Source organism: Acinonyx jubatus, chromosome F2, assembly GCF_027475565.1.
Source record: "Acinonyx jubatus isolate Ajub_Pintada_27869175 chromosome F2, VMU_Ajub_asm_v1.0, whole genome shotgun sequence".
NCBI lineage: Eukaryota > Metazoa > Chordata > Mammalia > Carnivora > Felidae > Acinonyx > Acinonyx jubatus.
The window spans coordinates 19,589,731-19,602,513 of NC_069394.1; the positions used below are offsets into that span (position 1 = coordinate 19,589,731).

The 12,783-nt window shown below is 43.8% G+C and overlaps 1 protein-coding gene across 1 annotated transcript in view; it reads right to left on the bottom strand.

The window, feature by feature from the left end:
• DEPTOR (DEP domain containing MTOR interacting protein) overlaps positions 1–12,783 on the bottom strand; it is a 135,287-nt gene that overhangs the window by 29,430 nt on the left and 93,074 nt on the right. Inside the window, exons 6-8 of the mRNA XM_015085654.3 lie at positions 12,333–12,467; positions 6,728–6,798; positions 4,598–4,702 (exon numbers count right to left, since the gene is read on the bottom strand). Of these exons, the coding sequence (XP_014941140.1) occupies positions 4,598–4,702; positions 6,728–6,798; positions 12,333–12,467 (311 nt within the window). The remainder of the gene's footprint in view (positions 1–4,597; positions 4,703–6,727; positions 6,799–12,332; positions 12,468–12,783) is intronic.

Genomic DNA, 12,783 nt, shown 5'->3' on the forward strand with positions numbered 1-12,783 from the left:
CTCCCCTAATCAAAAATGCATTCGATGACTGAACTTTGAGGGCTGCTGTATTTCGTGCTCCTTTCTAGGGTTGTAATGTGCGATGAAAGGTCCCCTGAGCTGGAGGTTTACAGATTTAATCTTCTAAGCAAAAGAACCACCTAAAGAAAAACAGCTCCAGATCCAAAGATGTCATGACAGGTGAGGATTCTGATGACACCACAGCTGTTGTTTTGTAGGCACAGAAGCGAGGAGTGTGGTTATGAGACAACGCAGCAACCTGATTAGAAAAGATGTGACTCATTGTTCTCTGTTTAAAAGGGTCTGGATTCAGACAAAAGTAGAAATAAAGTCATAGTTTGGGGTCTCTTGTAACATCTCTGTTTGTTTAAGTCTCCAAGAATAAGCATGTACCCACTGCAGGGAGAGCAGGTAATCAGAAGGGAAGGCGAGGAACGTACTGGAGTAAAAACAAACTGTTTTTTGTTTTGTTTTTTGTTTGTCTGTTTTAGAGAGAGAGGGCACAAGTGAGCGAGGGACAGACAGAAAGAGAGAGAAGTGGGGCTCACTAGGGGCTCAAGCTCATCCAAAGCAGGGCTGGAGCTCACCCGATGTGGGACTCGAACTCATGAACTGTGAAATCATGACCTGAGCCGAATTCAGATGCTTCACGACTGAACCACCCAGGCGCCCAAGACAAACTTTTCAAACAAGCTTGAGATCATATAAAAGTCTAATAACTGACCAAAACATCTAAAACTCAATTCCATTTACAACTGAGGTCAGAGTGGAACCCTCCCTGTTCTACATATTTTTAGATCCCCTGCCCTGCATCTCAGCAGTCCCACCCCGCAGCCTAGCCGCCTGATCCAGCCCCACCTGCCTCAGTCAGCAGTGCAGAGGGACAGGGTGAAGACACGTGGGGCCAGCGGGCTAGGTGGCCGAGGCACAAAGATCCTAGATTACTCTACTCCAGTCTAGAAAAGGGTGTGAAGGCAGACCTTATCACACCCCCAGAGGACACATGGTCTCTGAAATTCTTCCAGAAGTAAATTTCAATACAAGTGAGGGTCTCCTCTCATAATGGATTAAGGATTCTATTTAAACGGGGCAAGGAGCTCTCCTTTGGGACTGGGAAAGTCTAGAAATGTTCATCGGGGAAAATGGCCCTGAGTGTCTTCGGTCTGGGGGTCTGTCCTGTCCACAGGCTGGTGGCCCACATCTTAAAACTTTCCGATCCCCGTAAAAAGGCGAAATAAGAGAGGTACACGGTACACATGAGAAACTTAGCCACAAAATGATCTCTGTTTTGGCCAGTAAAGTAGTGACATTCCGCAGCCACAGTCACAAAGGCTCAGGCACAAGGCTTTGTCCACATCAGGAAGCAGGAGAAAACCAGGACGGTGACCTGAGGGGTGAGCCTGGCATTCCACAGAGAGAACGGCACTGAAGACAAAGTGAGGCACTTGACACTTTGCTGGGGTGGCTCCTGCCAGTCACAGGTGCTACAAGAAGGATTCTGGCCAGAATTTTGGATCATTTCTCCCAGCCCGACCAAGCAGGTCAATCATTGCCCAGGTCAGCGGGCAAGCCCCTCCCGTGGGGTGGTTTCCCTGCTCCCACCCTCCCAGAGTGCTGCACGGCCACACACACACACACACACACACACACACACACACACACACACCCTGCAGTTCTCCTGGACAGGTGCAAAGGGCAACAGCAATGTGACAGGTCCGTGGAAAGAAGCCTCTAGGACTGGATTATACAAATGGAGTTGTACATAAGTGGAGTTATTCCATGGCAAATCGATATGGTAAACTAGGAAACAATTTAGTGTTTTCTAGGAGAAAACAATGTACTAAGTAATTTAAATGAATATATTACACAGTTAAATTATAGGGAAGAGCATGGTATTCTCTGTCACTTTCATTCAACCCGCAGTACAGTTCAAAAATCTAGCTCTATACATTCAACCCAATACAAGACTTTGGCCAATAGGAGCTTCTTGGAACAGTCTTGATGCAGTAATCTTAACAATCCTAAGATTCCATTTGAGTGTTTCTATTAAGGGATTAAATGTTATTGTAGACAATTTAAACACATTTTTCTTTTTTTGTTTGCTGGCCTTACCAGAATTTTCAACATGCTAATGTGCTTTGTGAATTTTCAAAGAGGGGGTAAAGTGTTTAACAGTAGTTAAAAACTGTTTTGATCACAGAAACGCAGGTCAGGGTATTTTGCTGGAACAGAGAACTGTAAAATACAACTTTAGGAAACGCTGCTCTAAGAAATTCTGTACTTCTCGGGGCGCCTGGGTGGCTCAGTCAGTTGAGCGGCCGACTTCGGCTCAGGTCATGATCTCGCGGTCCGTGAGTTCGAGCCCCGCGTCGGGCTCTGTGCTGACAGCTCAGAGCCTGGAGCCTGTTTCAGATTCTGTGTCTCCCTCTCTCTCTCTGACCCTCCCCCGTTCATGCTCTGTCTCTCCCTGTCTCAAAAATAAATAAAACGATTAAAAAAAAAAAGAAATTCCGTACTTCTCTAAAACATATGGAGACCACTGAGAAACTAAGAATATAAACCTTGTGAAGTACTGGCTTGAGAAATTGAAAAAATTATACCAGGTTACCCACCTATCAGAGTAAATACATTAAGGAGTTAAGTGACCGACTGACTGACAATTCCTACAAGTTATTCATATTGATCAATAAAGATGGGCTAAAGTCAGGGACATGGCCAAACAAAACAAGGTCTTCAGCTGCAGTAGAAATCCACTGCTTTCCCGAAAGCAAACATGCTTTAAGTCAGAGACCCATGAGAGTGAGTGGATATGCTCAGCAGTAAAGCAGAGTCTGCCAAAAATAATTTATACTAGGTGCTTTACTATGGAAATAAAGCATAAAACTCTTCCCCTGGCCAAGAGTTCCATTAGAAAATGATAAATTCAGCCTCGGCACAGATACAAATGCCCGCCCTTTATGCTCCCGGCCAACTTTCCTGCTCTGAGTATCTTTGGTGCTGTGCCCACTGCAGACCAAGGAGGTAGGAAGGAAGGGCCTGTCACACAGACACACAGGGCCAACAAGGCTTCTGCAGCTGGTCCAGAGCACAGGACCCGGGGAGCCTCTGGCTCGCTGCATGAATGACGTGTTCAAATCAGGGGGCAGAGTGAACCCCTCATCACACAGCACTGATTACCCAGACTGGCTGTAATCTGTGCTCTGTGCACCCTTGAGCTGGTCTCTGCCGCCCCCCTTTCTCTGCCACTGGGTAATCCGGTGCCAGAGGGTAAGTGCTAGGAATCAGAGCTGTGCAGAGCCAAGTCATGCCTATTGCTTTACTGGTTTACTGCTCCAGGAAAAGGACTGATGGGAGAGGTGGAGGGTGTAGCAGACATGAGCAGAGGAATGATCCGTTGCTTTCTAGCCTTGTGCGTCCTCCCAAGGGCCCAGATAATTAAGACATTAAGCATACTCTGTGAACTGTTTTACAGATGACACAACAAAACTGGGGTAGGTAGAGGTCTTTTGAAGCAGGAAACCAATGCTCTCAACATCCTCTCATAGCATATCATATTTTTGCATAAATAAAAACGACGTGACAGATGGTGACTACACTTACGCTGGTGAGCACTGAGTAATCTATAGGATTGTCAAATCACTACGTGTACACTTATTGTGTACATTTATATGTTAATTACGTTTCAATTAAAAAAGCTTAAGAAACCAATGCATAGATATAAATACATATATATTCATACATGTATGTATGTATATGTATGTATAAGTAGTCTGGAAGAATATAAATCAAAGTGTCAACAGAGATACACATGTCAATTATACTCAGTAAAGCTGCTTAATGTTAATAGTGGTTATCTCTTACTTATGAAAGATTATAAGCAATTGTAATTTTTTTTCTGCTGGTCTGTATTTTCTAAATCTTAACTCTATATGCATTATTTTCGCACCAAAAAATATCTAAAAGTTATTTTCAAAAATCTCTCACAATTCATTCAACTTTTCTGATGTTTGTGTCTTGCTTTGTGCATTATAAAGTGTTTCCACATATTTAATCCACAAAACAGCAGAAGGAAATATGATTATTGTTTCAGAGAGGAGGAAACAGGCTCTGAGATAGTTCCAGAACTCGTGCAAAGTCAAAGAGCTAGAAATTAGCAGAACCAAAATGGGAATCCAGATCTCCTCTTCCAAATTCTACCACCTCTGCCTTCTTTTTCTCACTATTTGCCATCTCATATGGTCTAAGCATGTTCCACTGGCTGTATAAATCCTCCAGGAATACACTTTGTATATAATCGAAGCAGTAGAGTTATTATATAAGACTTCAGCAAAAAGCAACTATTTTATGTTCAAAGTCAGTATTGGTTAAGGGGAGAGATGTGAAAAACCAAGGAAGGGTTGGAGACCAATGATGTACCATCAGAGCAATAGGAAACCTTTTCCTCCTAGTTGCTACATGACACACTCTTGGCTTCATTTCAACCCTCTCCAGAAAGGGAAAAGGAAACTGGTCCAAAATGAGACCAAAACACTCAGGGAGATCAAGAGAGCAAGAAAACGAGGCTAGAGGTACTTAGACATTGCTGGATTGTTGGTACCTTCATTCCCGCTGCTGCCGCAGGGCCGCTGGGGTCCACGGCCTGAATGTGGCATGGCTTACTTCCTCGCACCACAAAGCCCCAACCAACGGCGTCACCAACAATCTGGAGAGGAAAACCACAATTAGCAATCTAGAAGATGGTCCCTGGCAATTTGCCTGTCCTTCCAAGAGAAAGAAAACCAGCCCAGGGTTAAGTATATGCGCTGGCATATCTCTTCTCCTCAACTCCATCTGTAGCTTGTCAGGAGAACAGAACACTTTGTTTCTATCACAAACAGAGGCATATCTATGCAGCAAAGGTGGTCAGGGGACACCTGTTAGGCAGAAAGAAGCTTCCTCTGCGAGGGCACTACTCAGTAAATAACTGGCAGATTGCCTTCTTCTTAGGCTGCTATGCAATTTAATATCAGGTTCAAATGGAAAATTTAGAAGACTATGAAAATATGGTTGAAATTTCTCTCCAGACCCAATTTCTGTTCCAAGTTTATTCTTTTCCCCAGGGTCCAAAAGATACTTTCTTGATGTTCTTGCTACATCCTTCGAGTCCAAAGAAACAATTTATATTACTTAACAGTGGGAAATGGGAAAAGTTTGGGCTTTCTTGAAACACAACCTCTACCAAGAAAAGAAAGTGAGTAAAGTACATCAAGTCCACAATTTACAAGTAGGTACTAGTCCAAAAGCTGTTTGAAACTGGAGGGTGCCTTTCCCTAGAGAATCATTAGAATTGGCAGTTACATTCCCTGTGCAGCTCTCAGACGTGTCTTTAATATACACCCCAACTGAAATACAGATGACACACGTTCACAATCACTAGCAATGCTGGCATTTAAATTTAAGACCCTCCCCCCCCAAAATACTTAAAACTATAATCAACTGTTTCTCAATTGCTGGAGACTGAGGGCAAGGCAGGGAAGAAATTGCAATTTTTTAAAAATGTTTATTTATTTTGAGAGAGAGACAGACATGGGGAGAGCACGAGTGGGGGAGGGACAGAGAGAGAAGGAGACAGAGAATCCCAAGCAGGCTCCCGATGAGGGGCTCGATCTCACGAACTGTGAGATCATGACCTGAGCCGAAATCAAGAGCTGGCTGCTTAACCGACTGAGCCACCCAGGCACCCCAGCAAATGTAATTTTTGTAAACAATCTCAAAAAAGATGTTTAAGCCCTTCACCGGCTTGAGGGTTTACTGCTATTCGTTCATTATACCTAATTTCACTTCCAAAGGTATCGTTTATCGTTTCCCCTGATACAGACATATTTCTGGTGCTTTCTTCATACTCGCTGGCTATGACTGGGCCCATCCTATCTAAACTCCTCAGTGCCCACGACGAATGTTTGCAGCCCGAATGGGTGTGGGAAGGTTTTTTTTTGTTTGTTTGTTTGTTTTGTTTTGTTTTGTTTTGTTTTGTTTTGTCCCTGGGGAAATAAAACAAAAGTTAGAAAGCTGGAGGAAAAGTAGAAGTGTTTTAAAGAGGATGTTGATGTGGTTTCGGGGAGAGACTGAGAGAAAGAGGCTGAGGAAGGAGAGAGGGCAAGATGCTGTCAAGCAGAGCACTCCAATTCCATTTGAAGGAAGCCACTGGGGCAGGTAGTTGTAGAAAGAAGGCTGGAGAACCTCCGAGAAGCAGCAGGTGGCCAAGAGGAGCTCACAGGTACACAGTGCTCTAAAATCCTGTGCTTGTTTATAGACCTCAAGACATGCTTAGCATCGTCAGAAGCAACATTCCTTATGGCAGAACAAACTGTCTCATGGTTTTCTTTTTTCCCCTGAAGACTCCTCTAATATCTTAAATGATTGTTAGGATTAACTGCAACACAGAAGGGATTATTGGCATGATTTGCACCACCATTCGCCTTAAAGTCTGTAATTATATTAGACTAAGTAATGGAAATTTTTTCTTTAGGCCTCAGCAAAAGGAGTTTAAAATGCTGTATGAATCATAACTCATGTCAGGTCCTAATGCATTTTAGTGCCTAAGGGTCAAGAAAATCCATTGTTATAATTATGCCCCAAAACAAAAGGAAAATTAGAAGGCTTTCAATTCTGTCCCTCAGCTACACATTCAGACACTGACATGCTGACATGGCACGAGCAGGAGAAAAAACCCAGATGATGAGCCTACCGTGAATGTCTTCCTTGCATATGGAGCCCCGGGAGTCAGGAGTTCCTCTGAAGTTACGGGTCTCTTCAACACTGTAAGACAGACACAAGGTCAAGGTGCAAACCCTTCTGGTCCCTTGATCATTCATTCAGCAGATATTTACTGATTGCCTCATCTATGACCATCACTGAGCACATGTGGCAAAGATCCCTGCCTCACAGTTTATACTCTGGCTGAATACAGACAAAATATTAGCAAACGTGAAAAACCCTAAGCCTAACTTACAGAACCACAGAAAGAAGAAACAGCACAGGGTGAAGGGAAGCCAGATGCCAACGGTGGGGATAAGGAGTGGGATGCTATTTTTTCTATAAAGAGAAAGTTTTCAGGGCCCTGAGTGGCTCAGTTGGTTGAGCGACCGACTTCGACTCAGGTCACGATCTCATGGCTCATGAGTTCGAACCCCGCGGAGTGCTCTCGGTACAGAGCCCACTTTGGATCCTCTGTCCCCCTTCCTCTGCCCCTCCCCCACTTGCAAATGCTCTTTCTCTCTCAAAAATAAATAAATTAAAAAAAAAGAAAAGGTTTTCTAGTTCTCACATTTCTTTCTTTGGAATCCTGATACGTATTCAACAGGTCAAAGTTAAGAGAAAAATCTGCCTCTAGCAGTCTGATAGCCACGTTTCAAGAGCTAACCCCACACAACATACTGCACACAACCACTCACCCAAGCTTCACTTATTTTCTGATCAATATCCAGGCTGCGTGTACACATTCACTGCCTTTTTCCCTCAGTAGTAATATTAGAGAAATGTTCCACATATGCAGCATGTGCTAGGTACTATGCCAGAGACTTCAAATATATTATGTCATTTAATCATCACGAGTACTGTTTAGTTAGGCTCTTTATTGTCTCTATTTTATTAGGCTCTTCATTGTCCCTATTTTATTTGTGGGAAAACATGAGTTTAGAAGAGTTAAATAGCTTCGGGATGCCTGGGTGGCTCAGTGGGTTAAGCATCTGACTCTTGATTTTGCCTCAGGTCATGACTGCACAGTTAATGAGATCTGGCCCTGCATTGGGCTCCATGCTGACAGCACAGAGCCTGCTTGGGATCCTGTCTCTGTCTCTCTCTGCCCTTCCCCTCCTGTGCACTCTCTCTTTCTTTCAAAAATAAACTTTAAAAAATGTTTAAAAGAAAGAAAAGTTAAATAGTTTTGTTCAAGGTCTCAACCTAATTAGCAGAATCAGGATTCCAACTCAGGCATTAGATGCCAGCACCCATCAGCCACAGTACAATATGGTTCCTCCCATGCTCTGCCCTCTCTGTAAGCAGAAGAAAGGACTCAAAATCTCTGGAAGGTAGTAATGTGCTGTCCTCCTCAGACATCTGTTCTTATCAGCTGACTGCTATTGCCCACCAAGGCAGCAAGCACAGCAGCCAATTCTGGACTTGCTGTCTGCCTAAAAACCTGCCAATATGGTGGTCCCTTCTTACCTACGGGGATACGTTCCAAGATCCCCAGTGGGTGCCTGAAACCATGGACAGTACTGAACCCTACATATACTACTTTTTTTCCTATACATACATACCTATGATAAAGCTTAATTTATAAATTAGTCGCAGTAAGAGATCAGTACCAATAACTGGCAATAAAATAGAACAATTATAATAATACACGGTAATAAAAGTCATGTGAAGTAGTCTGTCTCTCAAAATATCGTATTGTCCTGTACTCACCCTTCCTGTGATGATGTGAGATCATAAAATGCCTATGTGATGAGACAAAGTAAGGTAAGTGACAGAGCCTGAGGCCACTATTGACCTTCTGACACTATATTAGAAGGAGGATCATCTGCTCCTGGGTTGCGGTTGACTTGGGTGACTGACCCCACGGAAAGGGAAAAGAGGGACCATGTAATGAACTTCTCCATCCATCCTGTGCTCACTAAGCACTGGAGAGGGGACTGCTTCGGTGGTCTAGAAAAGCCAGCGAATGGGGAGCCGGGGACCATCCTAATCCAGTTATTCAGAGATCATGAACTTGGGTATCACAAAGAAACTGGAGGGGCCATGGCCAGGCCCCTAACCCAGCGAAGTGTGAGCCTCCAATTCCCTTTGCCGGCAGCACTCAGAGGTCAGATGTCAGTCCTAGAACACGTGTGCAGCAGAAAAAGAAAAGGCAGCATGGGGTGAGACCCAGATGAACCACCAGGTAGTCTGGCCCTAACGAACACCCTCTCAGTTAAAGGCAATGACATGCTTCTTGTTGAGATGACAGGTGGCCAGATGGCTTACTTTTGCTTTCAGGTAGCTCATAAAAGAGAAAATGAATTTATGTTCCCCCCCAAAAAGAGGGAGTAGGTCAAAACCAAGAAAAGAACCTCTTAGATGAACAGGATGTAAGAGAAGAGGTCCCTGGTTGAGGACTGAGACCTTTCAATTCCCTGTCACACAATTCTCTCCCTACCCAGATAATCCTGTCTGGGTGAATGAATTCGGGTATAGAAATCACACGTACTATAATATCTGACAGTAGTGACCACCTACCTTAACACACATTCTCTTTCTTGTTACTGAGATATAACTGACATATAAAATTATATTAGTTTCAGGTTCTAACATAATTATTCAATATATGTATATGTTTTGTGCAGTGATCACCACAATAAGTCTAGTTAACACCCCTCACCTCACATAGCTACAACATTCTTTTCTTGTGATGAGAACTTTTAAGATTTATTTTCTTAGCAACTTTCAAATACACAACACAGTACGATTATCTATAGTGACCATGCTGTATATTACACCCCCAGGACTTATTTATTTTATTTTATTTTTAAAGCTTTATTTATTTATTTTGAGAGAGAGAGAGAGAGAGAGAGAGCAGAAGAGGGGCAGACAGAGGGAATCCCAAACAGGCTCTGCATGGTCAGCGCAGAGCCTGATGCGGGTCTCGAACTCACAATCCGCCAGATCATGATGTGAGTCAAGACCAAGAGTCTGAGGCTTAACCGACTGAGCCACCCAGGCGCCCCAGGACTTGTTTATTTTATAACTGGAAGTTTGTACCATTTGACCGCCTTCACCCATTCCTCTGGCAACAATCAATCTGTTCTCTATGTAAGTTTGTTTTTCTTCTTTTTAGATTCCACATATTAGTGAGACCACATATTTGTCTGTTTCACTTATTTCACATAGCATAATGCCCTCAAATTCCATCCATGGTGTTGCGAACAGCAGGATTTCCTTCTTCTTATGGCTGAGTAATATTCCATTGTGTATAAATACACCTCATTTTCTTTATGCATTCATCGATCAATGGACCCTTAGTTTGTTTCCATGTCTTGGCTATTGTAAACAACGCTGCAAGGAACATGGGGTGCAGATAACATTTTGAGTAACTTCCTTTCCTTTGGATAAGTACCCAGAAATGGAATGGCTAGATCATATGGTAGTTCTATTTTTAATTTTTTGAGGAGCCCCATACTGTTTCCCATGGTGGCTGCATCAGTTTGCATTCCCAGCAACAGTGCATGAGAGTCCCTCTTCCTCCACACCCTTGCCAGCACTTGTTATCTTTTGTCTTTTTGATAATAGCCATTCTAACAGGTGTGAGATGATACTTTATCATGGTTTTGAATCACACTACACTGTAATATTTGATCACTATACCAATAAAATAAAATAAATTATAAATAAAAGTATTTATTTTAATACACTTTCTCCTTCTTCTGTTGAAAAAAGATAGAAACCCTGAAGCCCAGGGAATTATGTGTTAGCTTTCTCTTTCTGAATCCGTGGGAAGTTATTTACTCATCACAAGGACACCGATTATGGTAATATCTCTAGTACTTTTTTTTTTTTTTTGGTCTGGTTTAGGGCTTTTATACATAGTTCTAAAAAATACATCCAGACATAAATATAATGGTTAATTTTAAATGCCTTACTGTGAAGGTCTGTTTATCTGCTTGAGAAAAATAATCACACATAAGCTCACTGTACCTTGGGAACCCTCTTAAGAGTGAGGGAGAAGCTTGTCAGAATATAGGTAAGAGGTAGGACTTACAAACCACAATTAAAACAATAGAGACAACCACAGCAGAGTCCCAAAAAAGGCAACCTGACCTTTCTTTGCAGCCTGCTTATCAGTAAACGTTTCCCTTTGTGACAAGGCATTAGGAGAAAGAGGAAACAATACAAACCCACCTCAGGGAATGCAGATGTGTAGTTCATTTAAGCAATTAACACTCTGTTCTCATTCTACTATTGTATGCAGTGGAAAGCATGCAAAATGGCTTTAGCATAGCTGACCCCTTCCGAACTGAATGCCTTTGCTTCTAACTTTAGATACACCTATCAGATTTTGATCAGGGCTTCAAAAAGCCTAGTTCTAAGAATATAGCCCTCTTTCTCATTCTGCTTTATCACCAGTGTTTCATTAATTGAAAACCTGGTAGCATATGGGTGCTCAATGATTTCCAGCCAGAGTCAGTGTGGAAGCAAGTTTCTTCACTCATTTGCTGCAGGTTACAACTCTATTCTTTAGCTAATCCTCCAGAAGGTAGCAAAACAAAATGTTAGATTAAGTAAAATACCACTTGCCTAACAGAGTTTTCTCTTAAAACCCTTTGAACAACATCTATTGGTCCTTATTCTAACACATGCTCCCCGGCCCCAAAGAGAGGATACATTCACTGAGGGAACCGGTCATGACCTTCCATCTTTGTACCCCCAAATCTGGCGATGAGGGAACAAGAGCAAAAGGAATGAATTCCCTTCCCTGAAGGTGATATACTGAACTGAGGGTGAACAGGGCACTAAACAAATGGAGTCGGGGGGGTTTTCAAGGCAGTGATTATTACCATCAGAGACCACGCAATCTAATCCTAGGAAAGAGGTGGGTAACGGACTTTGAGAAGGTGGTAGGTAGTATCTGTGAGTTACAGGTTCCTGTGGGCTGAAGAACTGATTGGGTCAAGGAGGAATTGTGTCTAAGCACAAGCTCATCAACAATCTTTGTACCTAGATTTTTTTTTTCTGGAATGTAAAGGCCATGCAGTTTGATCAGTAGATTTTGAAACTGCAAGGCACCAAGAGTCATTTCCGGGGATAGTTGGGTTTTGCACAGATCTGTGCTTCTTCCTTGGGGGTGCTAAGGCCCCAAAGACCTCTGCATCTGTTCAAACTCTCTTCAGGACCGAGGGGCATCTCCCAGCTGATACCTTCAACTGTCTTTGGAACGACCTCTGAAGAGAGCTGCCTTGCCCACGGTCAGGCCCTCCTCCCAGGGCAGCCAACATCAAATGACTGGTTAACATGAGGGTTTAACAGAGTTGAGTCCCAATTTGGGACAATTGTGAAGGGCCATCCCACCTCCAGAGCTCCCCTTGGGGTCAGTGCAGCCTTCCCTGACGCTACACTGCAGCCCGATTCTCCCTCTGCCCAAATCTGCGTGCTTCCCTTCCTCTCAACAGGCCTTGGCTCCACGAGCATGCTGTCACAAGATTCCCACGCACTAGCCTCCCCCGTCTGAGAATCTGCTTCCCGGGGAACGCAGCCCGCACATGTCCCAAGTGCCCCACAGCCCCAGCCAGAAACGGGGCTGCCGTTCGGCCACTCACCGGACTTGGGGTTGCAGAGCACAGGGGGGCTGCTGCTGAGGGTGGGGCTGCTGCTAAAGTAGCCACTGCTGCCACAGCTGCTCATGCTGCTTCTCCGCACCGCAGACACGATCTTGATCTCCTTGCTGGGGCTGACTGTGCAGGCCAGAAACACACAGTCAGGAGGGCGGCGGCCATGAGACACACGGGCTTTCAGCCATGAGACACAGCAGGCGCGTCACACGTGCCAGAAAAAGGCACCCTGGCCTCGGAGTCAGAGAAGCAAGAATCCGACTTGCAGCCTTCCACTCGCTAATAGCATCACCTGGGGCCACTCGCCTCAGTTCTCTGAGCCTCAATTTCCCCAGCTGTGAAGTGGGTATAATGCAACAGGATCGGTACAAGGAGTGGGTTATATAATGTACGTGAAAGTACGCAGCCATATAAAACGTTATTTCAAGAACGACCGAGC